Raw genomic sequence first — 18,524 nt, 5'->3', positions numbered from 1 at the left:
ACGTCATCAGACAATGCCCCACGGAGGACGTAAACGTGCCTACGCAGTGGGAGGGGCCATGGCGGAAGAAAGCAACGGTCGAGCGAGGCGACCTGCGCAGAAGCAGCTAAGGGAGGTGAGCTGACGGGAGCTTCACCTGCCGCAGGAGCTGGGGGAGACCGCGCCCCCTAAAGGGCCCCGGGGGCTACCAGGAAGAGGAGCTGGGGCTGGAGAGAAGTCCGACGCTCACGCCCCTCAGGGCCGGCCTTCTGTCACTGAGTGCCGAGACCCCAGGCACCTGTCCCACTGTCCAGACAGGAGAGCGACCTCTCTGGACCCCCGAGTGAAGACCCCCTTCCGCCCCCCGTCTGCAGGGCGAGGCCTTCCTTCCCCGGTATCTCCAGGCCCCCGCTCAGCTTTTTCCTTTCCTACTCCACATGCTCACACTGCTCACATTTCTGCTGATCCCCTGGAATAAGGATTCTCCTAAGGAGCCATGTCATTATCACACCATACCCCAGGGTCCCGTATTTTATAGTTACGTGACTTGTGGAAAAGGACGAGGATTATGCATAGGCACGTTCTAAACGTTGAAAAAACTGGGGACATTTAACCTGGAGAAAAAATGATGTTTGTAAATCTTTAAAGGTATGTCTTCCCGTTTAATACAAAGTCAATTCGGAACAATCAAGAACAAATCAGGAAAATCATCAAAAAGAAGAGCAATGGAGGGGGCTGGGCGGGGAGGCGAAAGCAGGCTGTGCAATTAAAACAGTAAGGAACTGACCCAAGAATACAGATAAATTATGGAATAAAACAGAAAATCCAAAAATAGACCCAACTGCATTGAAAATTTGGGATACACTGAAAGCCAGCTGGGGAAAAAGACACTTTTTAATAAGTGATGTTAGTAAAACTAAGCCCTAAGGAAAATGTTAAAACTGGATTTTTTTTCATAAGGATAAATTCCAAATGATCAGAAAGCTGAATGTAAAAAATGAAAACAAGTACAAGAAGAGACATGGGTGAATTTCTCAATGTATTATGAGTGAGCAAAACCTTCTTAATTATGCCTCAAAATCCAAGAGAAAAGATTTGCAAACAACTGCTTAAAAATAAACTTGTCTAGCCCCTGCATGCAAAAAAATGCAATATGTCAAAAATTTTAACAATGACAACCAGAGAAAAAATATTTGTAATATCAGAGACAAAGAGTTAATATTCATAAAGTATGAAGAACTGTACAAGTAAACAGAAGAAAACAGCCTAGAGAAAAATGAGCTGAAATAAAAGAATCAACAGTTCTCAGGAAAAGAAACAGAAATAGCTCACAAACATATGGAAACATCCTCTGCCTCACTCATAATAAAAGAAATAGAAATTAAACCTACACTGAGATACCATTTCTCACTTACACTGGCAAGATCTAAACATCTGACAACATTCTCTATTGGTGAGAGAATGTAGGGGAAACAAGTACTCTCACACATTGCTCATCATTATACAAAATGACACAACCTCTATGAATGGGAATTTAGCAACATCTCCCCCAAATTACTTGTGTATTTACTTTTTGATGCAACAATCCCACTTCTAAAGATCTCAAAGATATTGTGGACACAACAACAAATGTTGAAAAGATATATGAACAAAACTATGTTATTCCAGCATTATTTATAATAACAAATGACTGCAAACCAAAATGTCCATCAGCAGAAGAGTTGCTCAATAACCTAAAGTATACTGTGAAACTGGAAAAAAAATAAATTTTATATACAGTTTCCACAATGTTTTTTTTTTAAAGGAGGGATGGAGAAAGGTGTAGATTACAACTTTCACATAAGAAGGTAATGAGATACAAATATATATTTTTTATGGCTCTGACATAAAACCCACATGCAATAAACTACACATATTCAAAGTGCACCATCTGTCAATTTTGACATACGAATACATCTGTGAGAACTTCATCACATTCAAACTGAACATATTCTTCACCTCCACAAGTTTCCTCATCCCACCTCCTGCCACTTGCTTGACTGGGCCTGCCCCAGCAGAATTTCTTTGCATTTCCTACCGTTTTATATATCACCATGTATTCAACTTCTCTGGCTTATCTCACTCAGCATAGAGATTCACCCGTGTTACTGCATAATCAATAGGTTATTATTCCTTTTTGTTGCTGAGTAGCATCTTATTATACGGATCTAGCACAGTTTGCTTATCTATTCAGCTGTTGATGGGCATTTGAGGTTTTTTTCAGTTTTTGGCTTTTACGAATAGAGGGGCTATGGATATTGATATAAAAACAAATGGATGTAGATGCAGAATTTATTTTCTCAAGGGTACATGCTTAGCAGAGGGATGGCTGGAACATCTGACATACACCTTTCTAAGAAACTAACAACCAGTTTTCCAAGGTGATGTACCATTGTACATCCCCACCAGCAGTGTTTATTTCCAGCTTCTCCACATCTTCTCCACCACTTGGTATTTTCACTTAAATCATTCTTTTTTAGTCATCCTAATAAGTATGTATAATTCATGGTGGTTTTAATTTGCATTTCCCTGAGAAGTAATGATGTTGAGCATTTTTTCACGTACACATCTTATTTGGTGAAGTGTTTACTGGGTTATTTCTTAAGAATGAGCTTTGAGAGTTCTTTATATATTCTGGATATAAGTCCTTGTTCACATATATGCTTTGCAATGATTCTCTCCTAATCTGTGGCTTGTCTTTTCATTCACTTAACAGTGTATTTTGAAAAGCAGAAGTTTTTATTCTGATGAAATCTAAATTGTCAATTTTTTCTTTTATGAATGAATCCTGCTTTTGGTGTTAAATCTAAGAAATCTTTGCTTAACTTTTTCTATAAGTTTTATGGTTTTAGGCTTTACATTCAGTTCAATGAAGCTTTTTGAGTTCATTTATGTTTATGACTGAGGCATGAATCCATCTTTTGCACAGGGATATATCCAATAGCTCCAGTCCTGTTTGTTGAACAGACGTCTCTTTCTCCACTTTGTGTTTCCACCTTTGTCAGAAGTCCATTGCCAGGTATGTATGGATCTATTTCTGAACTGTTTATTCTATTCCAGTGATATTTTTTTTTTTTTTTTTTTTTTGGTCTATCTTCTACTGAGGCCATGCTCTCCTAATTACCATACTTTATTGTAAGTCTTGAAATCGGGTCATGTTTGTGTTGTTCAAGGTCCTTGGAATTTTCTACATGAACTGTACAATCAACTTGTTTTCTACCAAAGAGACTAAGATTTTGATCAGGATTATGTTGACTCTGGGGATCAAAATGGGGGAGCTTAGTACTTGACATACTGTTTGTTATAGTGACAATATGATAGCTTAACAATATTTAGTCTTCTGACTCTCAAACAAGTTAAGTCTCTCCATAGTTAGGTCTTCAATTTCTATCAGCAATATTTTACAGTTTTTAATTATAAGTCTCACGGTATTGCCAGATTTATCCTTAAGTACTTCATATTTTTTGATGCTATTGCACATGGAAGATTTTAATCTCAATTTCCAATTGCTCATTGCCAGCATATAGAAATACAGTTGCTTTTAGATGTTAATCTAAAATTAACATTCCACCAGATTTTGTAGATTCCACCAGATTTTATTCATAGATGTTCAGTATCTGCAGACAAAGATAATTTTACTCCTTCCTTCCCAATCTGTATGGTTTTTATTTCTTTTTCTTGCCTTAGTGCACTGGCCATTGTCTCACTGTGCCCCACTATAATGTTGAATAGATGTGGTAGTGGACATCCCTGTTTTGTTTCTGATCTTAGGGGGAAACAATGAATTATTCACCACTAAGTACGATGTTAGTAAGTTTTTCATAGAGGCTATTTTAAGCCCCCTTCTTTTCCTAGTTTGCTACCAGTTCTCTTCTTAATATCAATAATCAACATTATGATTTTTTCCAAATGCTTTGTCTCTCAAGCTGCATATTTGGATTTTATTTTTAAAATTTGTTAATATGTGACTTACATTGATTTTCTAATGTTAAATGAACCTTGCATTCTTGGCATAAACCATACTTGGTCATTATGTATTATCCTTTTTGTGTATTGTTGGGTTTGATTTGCTAAAATTTTATTTAGAGTTTTTGTGCCTATGTTCATGACAGATACTAGTCTGTGGTTTTCTTTTCTTGTTATATCTCTCTCTGGTTTGAATTGGGAAGTATTTTCCCAACTTCAATTCTCTAGAAGAGTTTGTACAGAATTATTACTACTTCTTCCCAACAAGTTTAATTGAATTCACCAGTGAAGTCATCTGGGCCTGGAGTTTTCTTTATAGAAAGGTTTATAACAATAAATTCCATGTCTTTAAATAGTCATAGATTATTTAGGCCATCTGTCTGTTGCGTAGGCTTTTGCAATCTGTGTCTTAGATGGAATTTCTTCATCTCATCCAAACTGTCAAATTAAGTGACATAAATTATTCATAATATTCCCTTTTTGTTGTTTTAATTTCTGTAGAACCTGTAGTGATGTCCCTGTCTGATCACAGACATCGGTAATTTGTGTCTCCTCCTTTATTTCCCTCATCACTCTGGCTAGAGGTTAATCAATTTTATTAATCTCAAAGAACCAGATTTAGTTTTCATTGGTTTTCCTTTTGTTTCCTATTTCATTAATTTATGCTCTTTCTTTTCTTCTGCTTCTTGGGGATTAATCTACTCTTTTTCCTAGTCTCTAATAGTACAAACTGAGGTCACTAATCTGAGACCTTTCTTCTTTTCTAATATAGACAACACTATATAAATTTCCAAGTAGTGCTTTACTGTTACTGTACAAACTTGGTATGCTGTTTTCATTTTCATTCAGCTCAAAATACTGATTTCCCTTTTGAGTTCTTTGACCCATAAGTTATTCATAAGTGTGTCAGTTGGTTTCCAAGTATTTGGGGACTTTCAAGAGATCTTTCTGTTATTGATTTCTAATTTAATTTTACTGTGGCCAGAGAACATACTTTGTATGATTTCAATCTTTCTGTATTTTTGACATTTGCTTTATGGTCCAGACTATGACTTATCTTGGTAGATGCTCTATGTGCACTCAAAAATCATATATATTCTGTTTTAAAAAAAAAAATTTTTTATTTATTTGACAGAGAAAGAGACAGCGAGAGAGGGAACACAAGCAGGGGGAGGGGGAGAGGGAGAAGCAGGCTTCCCAGCAGAGCAGGGAGCCCAATGCGGAGCTTGATCCCAGGACCCTGGGATCATGACCTGAGCCAAAGGCAGACGCTTAATGACTGAGCCACCCAGGCGCCCCTATATTCTGCTCTTCTGGGGTGTCCTATAAATGTCAATCAGGTCAGGTTGGTTGACAGTGTTGTTTATATCTTCTAGAACCTTATTCATGTTCTGTCTAGTCTATCAATTATTGAGAGAAGGGCACTGAAATCTCCAATTATAATTATATTCTTATATCTGTTTTTCCATTTAGTTCTATCCATTTTTGTTTCATGTATTTTGAAGCTCTGTTATGAGAAACACAAACATTTAAGATTATGTTTGCTTGACTGACTTACTACTTTATCCTAGAAAATAACTTTCTTTATCCCTGGTAATATACTTTCCTCTGGAATCTACTTTGGTATTAATACAGCCGCTCCAGCTTTTTTTTTTAAATGTGAGGTAACTTTTTCAATCTTTTTAGTTTTAACCTTCGTATGTCTTTTTATTTAAAGTGTGGTTCTTGAAGGCATCTATTTGGGTCTTGCTTCTTTACCCAACTGAACAATTTCTGCCTTTTAATTGGGGTATTTAGACAAGTTCTATTTAATGTGATCACTGATATGGGTAAGTTTAAGCCTAGGCAACTTCTTTTTTTTCTATTTTTCCCATCTGTTCTTGTTTCTTTTTTACTTTTATTCTGCCTTCTTTGGATCAATTGAGTCTTCTTAATGATTCTAATTTATCTCCTCTGTTGGCTTATTAGCTCATTAGTTTGTTATTTTAGTGGTTGGTTTAGGGTTTATACTATGTATGTTTAACGTACCACAGTCTACAAGTGATACTGTGCTACTACTTCATGTGCATAAGAACTTTCCACAAGAGTTATTACCATTTCTCCCTCTCCTGACCTTCATATTATTGTTGTCATCTATTTTACTTTTACATATTTTTGAAACCCTATACTACAGAAAGTCAAATTTTAAAGATATTTAAATAATAATTAGATAATGGTTTTACACATTTACGTATATGATTACCATTTCTGGCATTCTTCACCCCCTTTCTATAGCTTGACTATTTCCATCTGTCATTTTCCTTATGCCTAAAGGTCTTCCTTTAACATTTCTTATGGTGCAGATGTGCTGAATTAATTCAGCTCTTGTACGTTGGGAAATAAAATCTTCATTTCTTCTTTGTTTTATAAAATTGTTTTGCTGGGTATGATATTGTAGGTCAAAAATATTATTTTTCAAGTTCGTTAAAAGATATTATTCTATTGTATTCTCCCATGCCTTCTGACAAGAAGTCTTGATAGCAACCTATCTTAATCCCTTCTCTATGTAAAATGTCTTTTTTTCCCTCTCCTTTTAAGATTGCTCTTTATCATGTATTTAGAGCAATGTGATTATGATATACCTCATTGTAGTTTTCTGCATGCTTCATATGTTTGGGTTTCATTGAACTTCTTGAGTATGTGGACCTACAGTTTTCATAAATTTTAGAAATTTTCAGCTACTATGTCTTTAAATATTTTTCTGAACACCTCTTCTATCCTGTCCTCCAGTGATTCCGGTTACATTATTAGGCTGTTTGAAAGTGTCCCACAGGTGATCTGATCGTTTTTCTTGAGTCTTTTCTCCCTATGTATTTCATTTTGGATAGCTTCTATTGCTATGCCTTCAAGTTCACTATCTTTTCATCTACAATGTCTAGTCTATAGCATTAATCCCACCCAGTATATTTATTATCTCTGGCACTGTAGTTTTCAAATCGATGTCTGATTTAGGTCTTTTTTTTTTTTTTTTTTTTAGTATCTTTCATGTCTCAACTTTTTTAACATCCAAAATATAGTAATAATAACTATTTTAACACCCTTGCCTAATTCTAACATCTCTGGTAGTTCTTGGTTGGTTTTGATAGGTTGATTTTTCTCATCATGTTTGTATTTTCTTGCCTCTTTGCATTCCTGGTAACTTTTGACGGTTAATTTCATGTGTCAACTTGACTAGCTATAGAGTACCCAAATTAAACCTTTTTGGGTATGTCTGTAAGGGTTTCTAGGTGAGATTAGCATTGGAATAACTCAGTAAAGCAGACTGCCCTTCCCAATATAGGTAGGCAACATCCAATCCATTGAGGGCCTGAACAGAGCAAACTGCGAAAGGAATTCCTGCCTGATTCCTTGAGCTGGGACATCATTTTTCTTCCACCCTTGGTACTCCTGGTTCTCAGGCCTTCAGACCAGCAGCTCCCTTTTGGACTCAGCCTGAATTACACCAATGGCTTTCCTGGATCTCTAGCTTGCGGACAGAAGACTGTGGAATTTTCAGCCTCCAATTATGCAGATGTCAGTTCCTTATAATAAACCTCTTCTACCTATCTATCTGTGTAGGTGGGTCCCATATTTGTTTTGCTTCTCTAGAGAACTTTGACTAATATAACAAACGTTCTTGAGCATTGTTCTGTTTGTTCAGGTAAATTACTAGGAAATAGTTTGATTCTTTCAGCTCTTGCTTTTTTATGGCTTGCTAGGCAAGACATGAGCAGATACTCTGAGACGAGACCCTTCTGAGTAATTTATCCAATTCTCCTAGATTTATAAGGTATATTCTTGGCCTTGTGTCATGAACTGCTTCCTCTTATCACTTGTACAGTTTCTCTGACATTGAGTAATTTCATCAAACTTATATGCTGATGAATGCTCAAAGGGGCCCTTTCACAGTCTCACAGCTCTCTCTGTGTAGAGCCCTCCTCTTGCTGCTCGGCCCTATGAACTTGAGCCTTACTTTCCCTGGACTCTCAGCTCCATCTCCTCCATTGACGGTTCCTCACTTCTATGCTACAACTGGGGAACTCTTTCAATGCAGTAAGCAGGCATAATTGCAGGGCTCACAGCACTGGTTCCCTATCTTTCAGGAATCATTGTCTTTTGTTACCTGATGTCCAGTGTCTTGAAAACTGTCTCATTCATTTTGTCTGGGATTTTTTTTTCTTTTCAGTTGTTTCGGTAAGGAAGGTAAATAAAGCCAGAATCTTGGCTGAATGCAGAAATCATTTGCCTACTTTTTAATAAGATATTAAATTAATTTTTAAAATTACCCATAGAGGAGGGTAACAACAGGTTCAATGGAACTGAGATGAAACCCAGACTTCTCTGAAGAGACCTTGTTTTATAAATTGGCATGAGATCTTGTAAATACGTTAGATACTTAAAAAACAAAACAAAAAACATTCAGAAGCAATCCCTACAAAGTACAAGCAAAAATGAAACAGTTGACCTAACTGTGATTCAAACTGATGGCAGGACAACAGAAAGGAATTATGTTAAGCCTGTACTAGGAGGAATACAGCTTTAAAACAAAAATAACTGCAAAACATCCTAAAAACATTTTCAGTAACAAATGTGGGTGGCAGTGTTGATACTGGTATTTTTAAAATTGTTTGAATATTGTAAAATAAAATAAACATGCTGACGTCATTGAAAACTGGGATTTCCAACCCCAGAGAAAGAAAACACATGTGTAAGATAGATGGGGTTAGGGGCGCCTGGGTGGCACAGCGGTTAAGCGTCTGCCTTCGGCTCAAGGCGTGATCCCGGCGTTCTGGGATCGAGCCCCACATCAGGCTCCTCCTCTGGAGGCCTGCTTCTTCCTCTCCCACTCCCCCTGCTTGTGTTCCCTCTCTCACTGGCTGTCTCTATCTCTGTCAAATAAATAAATAAAATCTTTAAAAAAAAAAAAAAAGATAGATGAAGTTAAGGAAAATTCCTTTCACATCCTGAATTTCTTTTGGGAGTATCCGTATGGCACCAAGATGAATGTGCACACACACAAAACTCTATGTATGTCCTAGCTTTGTCCTCTGAAAGGCCTGGAAATCATGGCCAACTCAAAAGCAATTAGCAATCTTAGTACCCACACTGTAGTCTTTAAATACCATTTCCCATTAAAAGGAATCAGGGACTCACAAGAGAAATGACTCTTTCATGATCTTGCCACACTAGAAATCAAGGAAGGTATCAGCGACCACTGGGTGGTATCAAAAAGGCCCAGAAGCTGAGCTGAAGAGGCTCCCATTAGCCAAAATGGAGAGAAATTGAGCACTGATAAGAATAAGAACGACGGGGGCGCCCGGATGCCTCAGTCGGTTGAGCAACTGCCTTTGGCTCAGGTCATGATCTCAGGATCCTGGGATCAAGTCCTACATCAGGCTCTCTGCTCAGCGGGGAGCCTGCTTCTCCCTCTCCCTCTGCCTGCCACTCCCCCTGCTTGTGTTCACTCTCTGTCAAATAAATAAATAAAATCTTAAAAAAAAAAAAAAAAAAAAAGAACTACACCTGATTAAAACACCCCAAATATTTTTAAATTCATGATATCATAATGATTAGAAAGAGTTAGAGGAAACACACCAAAAAAATCCCTTTGGCATCTTTTGATAAAGCCAGGAAGACAACTCATTATTTTGGAAACTATTTAAATAGAATCAAATATTTATACTGCCTGAACTATGCAAATCAAATCTCAGTGTAAAGAACACTTGATTATAAACTTCTTTTTGTAGAAATATCCCAGCCTTTAAATGAAGCAGGAACAATATAATCAGCATATCAGCATTTTGCAGCCTATAATATATTAACAGATTTAATCAAGATCACCAATGACTAGTGACATCAAAAATATAGGAAAAGGGGTGCCTGGGTGGCTCAGTCGGTTAAGCTTCTGACTCTTGATTTCAGCTCTCAGGTCCTGATCCCAGGGTTGTGAGATCGAGCTCTGCATTTTCTGCATTTGGTGCGGAATCTACCTGAGATTCTCTCTCTCCTTCTCCCTCTGCCCCTCCCCCTGCTTGTGTGCACGCTCGCTCTCTTTCTCTCTCTCTAAATAAATAAAATCTTAAAAAAAAAAGAGGGACACCGAGTCATTAGATGCCGCCTGCTGAAAGTACACATCTCCTGTACTTTCCTTGTCAATCGATATTGAACCTGAACCTGACTACCAATTCCCAGTAAATATAAAGAGCCAGAGAAACATGTTCAGTTATCCTGGGGGATGTGGTTAGCAAAATGCAGACCATGATAAGAAGCCAAACCAACCTGTTTCTGCAATGAATACATTCCAACAACAATAAACAAAAGGAGAAATCTACAGAGTAAATGATATACTTGCCCTCCCACTGAAATAACTAGAAAATCAGGTAGAGAACAACAGGCAGCATACAACTGTGACCCCTGAGAGAAGGGAAACCTGGAGATCAACCAGCTTTCTACCAGGAGGCACTTTCTAGACCTCAGTACAGGGAGGGAGAAACCATGTGATTCCACCAACCTCGAGGAGGAGGCGGAGACCAGAGTCCAGGGAGACTGAGGTCCCGGAACCTGGCAAGGAAAAGCACTGGGAAGATGGGAACTACAAAAAAAAGAGTTCCAGAAATCTGTGAGGGGGTTTCCTTCAATCTTTGCTGAATCTGAAGCAGCATCTGTATAAGGTAAGATTTATAAGGTAAGATTTGAGGACGGGTGAAAAGCAAGTACAGATAAAAAGAACATCAGCAGGAAGCTGGAAGCTGAACAAAGTTAACATGGGCCTGGGAGGCAAACCGTGTTCCAGCCTGTTAGAGCGACCTGACCCTGTGAACGCTCAAGGCATTTAGTAGATAGAAGAATCACGCCTTAGGAGCAGGGCTACGCTAGCTCTCAAGTAAACATTACTCTGTATACACATTCCTAAAAAATCTTAAAAAGAAAACTAGAGAGAAAGGATCAAGCTGGTCCACAGGTAACAACAGTCTAGGCAAAGCAAACTCCAACACTTTTTAAAGGCAGCCACTAAAAACCAGGCACTCAGCAATGTACATTCACAGCGCCTAGCCTCCAGCAACAACAAATCACCAGATGTGTAAAAAAGCAGGAAAAATGTCCCATGAGGAGGAAATAAATCAATCCATAAAAATAGACCAAGAAGTTGCAAAAGAGATAAAAGAATTAATTTGCTTAAAAGAACTTTAAGGAATTATTTTTAAGCATACTAAAATAAGACAAAACGAAACCATGACCATACTGACAAAAAGTAGAAGATACAATATAGAATTAAGTGCAACTTTTGGAGCTGAAAAACAAAATATCAGAAATGAAAATCTCACTTGATGGGCTTAACCACAGATTAGAGACTACAAAAGATCAATGAATATGAAGAGAGCAATGGGAGTATCTAAACAGAAGCAAAGACATAAGAGACGAAAACCAACAAAAAAAGAACAGGGCCTCAGTGACCTCTGGGACCATATAAAGTGGTCTTAAGATAAGCGTAATTAGAGTCCAAGAAGGAAAGGCAAGAGAAGAGGGATACAAAAAAATCTAAAGAAATAATGTGAAAACTCATCAAACTGTATGTAGTAAGAGTGAATTTTACTAGAAGTAATCATGTTTTAATTAACCTGACTTTTTTAAAAGGTGTGTTTATTCACAGATGACATAATCATCTGTCTACATAGAGAAGCCCATGAAATCTGCAAAAAGAAATCCTAGAACTAATAAATTTAATAAGGTATTAAGATACGAGGTCAATATACAAACACCAACTGTATTTCTATAAACACAAAACAACTGTAAATGAGATGTAAGAAAGATACCATTTACAACATCAAAAGTTATGAAACACACAGACATACATAAACAATATGCATGAAACCTGTACACAGAGACTAAGGAAGTTTCTCAGCAGTGTCTTGTAGGTCTCTTACAGATCTTCTTCAGAACTAATTGTGGAGATGAACTTAGTTCTCAGATTAGAAGCCTTAATATTTGTTAATATTAATTCTTCTTAAACTCATCTATAGATTCAAGGTAACAAAATCTCACCAAGTTTTTTATAGAAATTGCTGTTGGTTCTACAATTTATATAGAAATGCAAAGAACATAATTTTGCCAAAGAACTACCTGATTCCAAGACCTACTATAAAGCTATACTAATCATAAAAGTGTGTTATTATCTTAGAATAGAAAAATAAATCAATGGAACAGAATAGAGTCCAGAGAGACCACAAATATAGTCAGCGGATTTCAACACAAGGTGCCAAGGTAATCTCAAGGGAAAAGAAATGCTACAGGAACAACTGGATATCCACAGAAGGAAAAAATGAAACATGACACCATTCACAAAAATTAACTCAACATGGAACAGAGACCTAAGCATGAAAAGTATAACTATAAAACTTCTGGAAGAAAATATGAGAAAATATTTGCATCATTGATATGGCCTATGATTCCTTAGGCAGGAAACAAAATGCACTAACCATAAACGTGAAAGTTAATGAAATGGTATTCATCAAAATCACAAATTTGCTCTTCAAAAGCAATGTCAAGAAATTGAAAGGCCAGGACATAGACTGGAAAAAACTATTCATAATATACATCTCACAAAGGAGTTGTATCCAAAATATACGAAGAACTCTTAGACCTTAATGGGTAGAAGGAAAAGAACCCAATTTAAGAAAGGGCAAGGGGCTCCTGGGTGGCTCAGTTGGTTAAGCATCTGCCTTCAGCTCAGGGTGTGATCTCAAGGGTCCTAGGAATTGAACCCCGAGTTAGGCTCCCTACTCAGCAGGGAGTCTGCTTCTCCCTCTCCATCTGCTGCCCTCCCCCCACCCCCCCACACGAACTCATGCTCACTCTCTCTCTCTCAAATAAATAAATCTTAAAAAAAAAAAAAAAAAGGGCAAAAGAGGGGCACCGGGCTGGCTCAGTCAGAAGAGCATACAACTCTTGATCTTGGGGTTAGGAGTTCAGAGTCCCATGCTGGGTGTAGAGATTACTTAAATAAAGAAAATAAACTTTTTTAAAAAAAAGATTGATTTATTTATTCATTCATTCATGAGAGGCAGAGAGAGAGAGAGGCAGAGGCATAGGGAGAAGCAGGCTCCCTATGGAGCGGGGAGCCTGATGTGGGCCTCAATCCCAGGACACTGGGATCATGACCTGAGCCAAAGGCAGATGCTCAACCGAATGAGCCACCCAGGTGCCCAAATAAAATAAACTTTGAAAAAAAGGGCAAAAAAAAATACATAAATAAATTTTAAAAGGGCAAAAGATCTGAAAAACTATTTCACAGATGAACACACAAAACATATGGCCACATAAAAAATTGCTCAATATCATAAATCATCAAGAAATACAATTAAAACCACAAAGATTTGCCTACTGGAATGGCTACAATTTACAACTGCTAATACCAAGTGTTAGCAATATGTGACCAACTGGAAGCCTCATAAGTTGCTAGTGGAAGGAGAAACTGGGACAGTCACTTTTGAGAACCGTTTGGCATCTTCTCTTAAGATAAACTGACCCGGCTGGCAGTTTCACTCCTAGGTATGAGTCCACTTTGTAATTATAATTCTAAAACAGGAAAACCTAATCTATAGAGGAAAAAAGTGTTGCCAGGAGCAGGTGGTGAGGGAGATACACGGGGGAGGTACCTGAGGAACTCATTTGAATGAAGGAAATGTTCCATGTCTTGGTTATGATTGTTTTTACACGAGTGAATACATTTGTTAAAACTCACTGAGCTATATTCTTAAAATGGGTACCCTTTATTGTATATCATTTATATCTGATTAAAGTTCATTTAAGAAATACAGCAACCTACTACAACATCTGGACCTCAACAAGATCCTGATTTGAACAAGAACAATTTTTAAAAAGCAGGATTCCGAATGTGCCCAACATTGGGTGATATTAAGGAATTACTGTTAAGCTGGGTAATGGGCCCATGAGCTCGTTTTATAATTGTCTCAGCTTTTGCATGTTTGAAATTTTCCATGATAAAACACAAAAAATTAAAGCATAACTTCAAATATTTAAGGGTTACTATGTAGAAAAAGAATTCAATTCTAGGAGAAAGAGTCATGTGAAGAAAATCTGGAGTCAATAAGAGAATGAACACGCCAAGAAAGCAATCAATGAGTGGCCTTGTAAGGTTAGAATGCTCACCCTAGGAACTGCTGACACCGAGATCCCATAACTACCTGCCACGCTGCAGGAGAGGAAATTACTGCAATTTGTGAATCTGGACAAACTGACCTCGGAGGTCCCTTCCCGCTCTAAGATTCCATTCCCTGCGGATCCATGAATCTGACTTCTGGTTCAGTTTTCCTGAACAAGTCAGCACCCCATTCCTCCCAGCCCTACCAAATAATTATCTATACTGTTTGACACTTCACAAAAATGATTTCAAATATTTTCCATTTTCCCCAAGCTTCATGTATATTTGATATGCTGTTTTCTTAAACCTTTTCAAAATCAGAATCATGCTTTTACCTCTTAGAATCTTGTACTCCTAACAAAATATTCTGTACATACTGAGCCATCAAAATGCTTTCTTGCAACACCTTTCAAGTCAATGTTGCTTTGTAACATTGTGCCCTTTTCCCTCACCATTCCTGTGTCTTCTCCCCCCATCCCCCAAGCCAAGACCCTGTCCTATACCACATCTGTGTCCCCCAACCCAGGCCTAGAACAGGGCTCTGTGCATATCTACAGAGAAAATGAATAAAGAATTCCTCCCACATCTGGAGCCTGTTAAATTTCTGAAGTGACAAGGATTCATTCTGGTGATCAAATCTGAATTCTGAGACTGCCTTAATCACTGAAAACCTCATTAGCCTAACTGCACAGGTCATACACATCTTTACCTTGATGGCTGCAAACCACTACAATCATGGGGAAAACTGAAAAATCTTTCCCATCCTGGTGGCCTTTCTCCTGAATCCCACAGGTATTCAGTATCTTTATACTGCCCTCTGACCATCCAAATGAAAAGTGCACAGAGGGTGAGATCCTGCACTAGACACTTTACTCGTTTATTCATTTAATTCTTCCAACAGTTAAGAATTGGTATTGTCTGCATCTCGAAGATGTATGACTGCTACACAAAGTTTAGTAATTTGCCCAAGCTTCTAAGTGATGAATCTGGGATTTGAAACCAGATCATCCTGGCTCAAAACTTATGCATGTTTACGAAACAGAAAAGAAAAGAAAACAAAAAACAAAACAAAAAACTCTTTCCTACCTAAGTCTTAAAATAACAGAACCTAGTGGAAAAATATTTTTGTGTGAGGGAGGATACTTTCTCTACAGGTCCAAGGACAACCTGGCCTCAAACTTCTGAAAGCTCGCTCATTCCCACAAATTTACCAAGAAAAATGTCCAATTTCAATAAATACCACAAGGGGGAGCTAAGTCCTAAAAAGGTTAGATATGCTTCCAGATAGATTAAATGTCTCATTTGGATCATGACTCCCTTAAGAAAGATAAATCTGAATAGATACTCTGTCATAAGTGGCTCTTTCTAAGAAACAAATCTAACCACATCCCTTTCCTGCTTAAAACCTTCTCAGGATCCCCATCCCAAACAATGTAACAACACTACCTGTCATGATATACAACTTCCTTTATGATACACAACTTCCTTTAAGGTTCGCCCGTCTTCCTCCAAAGACCACCCCCTCTGACTATTCAACACCAACAAGGTTTCCTCAGCTTCCCCAAAAGGTCTTTTCTTTGTAACAGTTTCCAACTTTCTGGCCATGTTATTTCTTTGGTCTAACTGCATGCCACCCCCGTCTCCCTCCTCAGAGCCCTTCTATTCAGCAACGTCCTACACATCGTACAACTCCCATTTGTCCTTCAACTCCTGCCAAAACACGTCTCCGCTAACTTCAGACCTTCTCTGCCCATCCTCCTACCACGATGAATCAATTTATCCAACACATCATTCCATCATCAGGTAAATACTTTCTGCCCATATCATGTCTCCAGTAAAAGTCTTTATCTACCTGCTAGACTACAAGGTCCTTGAGGGGAAGAGCCATGTTTTACAGGTATATACCCAGCACTGACACACCGCATATCCTCTCCAAGGGCTGAACTGCGCTAAGAACCCACCAAATTATACACCTGCGGTTTGTTTCAGAGGCTAACATCAAAGGATCAGCAGTTTTCATAAAGACATTTTAAGCTCTTTACTTCATGCTCAAGATCAACTCAAAAACTGTAATTAATCAACATGCTATCTGAAGAAACTATATATGTCAAACTTACCGTCTTAGTTAAATAAAATATGAATGAATATATTAAAAGAATTGCATTTTCCAATGGTGTGACACTTGCTGGCTCTTCAGCATTTGTTTCTAGTTGCTTTTCTCCATCAATAGCATCAACAGGACTGCTTTCTGTTGTAATTATCCCTAAAATTGAGGGTGAAAATTAATATTTTATTTTATGCTCAGAGTAAGACCTGTTTCTCTTCATTTAAAATATTTATTGAGTGCCCGGTGAATATTAGTCAGTGGCTTCTCTTAAAGACTTATATGGTTTAAGGGACCTTCCTGACTCAATTGGAAGAGCATGCGACTCTTGATCTCGGAGTCGTGAGTTTGAGCCCCATGTTGGGGGTAGAGATTACTTAAAAAATATTTACTAAAAAAAAAAGACATACAGTTTTCATATGTCTTATATAAAGACTTATATAATGTATATAATTATTCTCTTGAAGAATAATAATAAGGGGCACCTGGGTGGCTCAGTCGGTTAAGAGTCTGCCTTCGGCTCAGGTCATGGTCCCAGGGTCCTGAGATGGAGCCCTGCATCCAGTTCCCTGCTCAGCAGGGAGTCTGCTTCTCCCTCTCCCTCTGCTCCTCCCCCCTGCTCGTACTCTCTCTCTCAAATAAAATCTTTAAAAAAAGAATTATAAAGAGAACAACATTCAGAATGCCTATTAGAGCCATCATACCCTTCCATTATGAAATGAACATATCTCCAGTACAGTCTACCCCTCACCAAACCCCTCCATCATGTCCCTGGCAAAGCAACTGCTATCTGAACAATATTTAGTCATGAGAGCTGAGAAAAGAAGAATTTTATGTTTTTTCCACATAGGCACAGTTGCATTTAACAACGTTCATTTAGTGCTGGTGAAACACTGTTAGAAACTTCAGGCAAACGATGAGTAGAAAAGTGTCAGTTTGCAGACCTGCAGGTAGGATACACCAATGCTTAGCACAGCGTGTAGCACCTGGCAGGCACTCAGTGACTGCTTATCAAACAGATGGATGACAGCTACACAAAACAGAATATGGTAAATGCCCAGAGACACTAACGAACTGCTTACAGGGTGGGGGCTGGCCTGGAGCTCTGCATAAAAGGTAGGGTTCCGGCACCACCTGAAAGGGTTTCACCTGAGGAGGTGATGGGAAGGGGATTTCAGTTTGAATTACTTGAATCTGAGACACGTCTTATAAACTGCTAGGAATTCAACAAGCCATTAGTGATGGGTGCAGTAGGGGCCTCTCGTGTCTCTTCCGCCAGGAGATTCCATTCACTATTCATCTATGAATCTGACCTTTGGGGAAATGTTCCCGGTCAGGTGACCATCTCCATGTCTGAGATGCATGAAGGGATATTTGGGAAGATGAGCCTGTAAAGGCAGTTGATGTCATTTTGTGATACACCTTAAAGGACAGGGCAAAAAAATCGGTTTTTAATTCTGCAAGCAGAACTTTTCCTAGCCCTGGAAGTTTTTGAGCAGGAGAATAACAAGACTTCATGACTCATTTTCAACAAGCAGAACCTTTTTGACTTAAAGGAGTTTAGAACTAGAGAGGGTGACATATGAATGGAATAGCCTCTGGAACACAGGAGACTTCTGATACGTCATTTCTTCTCAAATTCACAGAATTGCTCCCCATGCTGTGGCTTCTCCCGTACTCTGAGGACAGATGGAGGGTCCACCCAGTGCTACCAGGTCTTACAGTATCACAGGGTAATGCTATAGCCGTGGTCACAGACCACAACCTCTAAGAGCACAAACACAGTAATGAAATCACCCCACCACAGTGGATACGCAAAATAGCACAATTAGTTCTTCTTCATTAGAAACCTACCAACATTTTGTTTTATTTTGTTGTATTTTTGTTTTAAACATTTTCCTCAATTCAAGTGAAACGAGTTGCTCTCCACTGAATGTTTGCTGTGCTCTGTGATGAAGTTCTATTCACCAGTGTCAGGCCACCCTGGACCACGACACACTGCAAAGTTCTGTACTCTTCCCTACAGTATAAAGATACCTGGATGTAAATATTCCCTTCACTGTTTTTAAAAAGGTAAACAAGCTAAACCACACTGTATTCTACTGGGGGCAGCGTGGGGTGAAGGGGACTAAGGAGTGGGGGGAAAACACAGAATTTGTGAGTTTTAACGCAGTGGTTCTCAAACTTTCAACAGATCCAGATTTCCTGGAGGGCTTAAACAGAGCTTGCTGGTCTCCTCCCCCAGAGTTTCTGATG

At 38.4% G+C, this 18,524-nt stretch overlaps 1 protein-coding gene and 1 long non-coding RNA gene across 6 annotated transcripts in view; one reads left to right on the top strand and one right to left on the bottom strand.

Annotated features, from left to right (window-relative positions):
* Nucleotides 1–18,524, bottom strand: part of MIA3 (MIA SH3 domain ER export factor 3) — a 79,100-nt gene that overhangs the window by 21,208 nt on the left and 39,368 nt on the right. For all 5 annotated transcript variants that reach the window (XM_057315412.1, XM_026517282.4, XM_026517280.4 and 2 more), the window contains exon 6: nucleotides 16,282–16,427. In XM_057315412.1, the coding sequence (XP_057171395.1) occupies nucleotides 16,282–16,427 (146 nt within the window). The remainder of the gene's footprint in view (nucleotides 1–16,281; nucleotides 16,428–18,524) is intronic.
* LOC113268704 (uncharacterized) lies at nucleotides 32–18,389 on the top strand. The gene is made up of 4 exons (XR_006411464.3): nucleotides 32–115; nucleotides 2,948–3,037; nucleotides 15,817–15,967; nucleotides 17,915–18,389. It is a non-coding gene; the product is annotated as an uncharacterized LOC113268704 (long non-coding RNA).

The sequence above is a fragment of the Ursus arctos genome, unplaced genomic scaffold (genome assembly GCF_023065955.2).
Source record: "Ursus arctos isolate Adak ecotype North America unplaced genomic scaffold, UrsArc2.0 scaffold_2, whole genome shotgun sequence".
NCBI lineage: Eukaryota > Metazoa > Chordata > Mammalia > Carnivora > Ursidae > Ursus > Ursus arctos.
The sequence above is the reverse complement of the archived record's forward strand: the minus strand, read 5'-3'. Positions and strand labels throughout refer to the sequence as shown.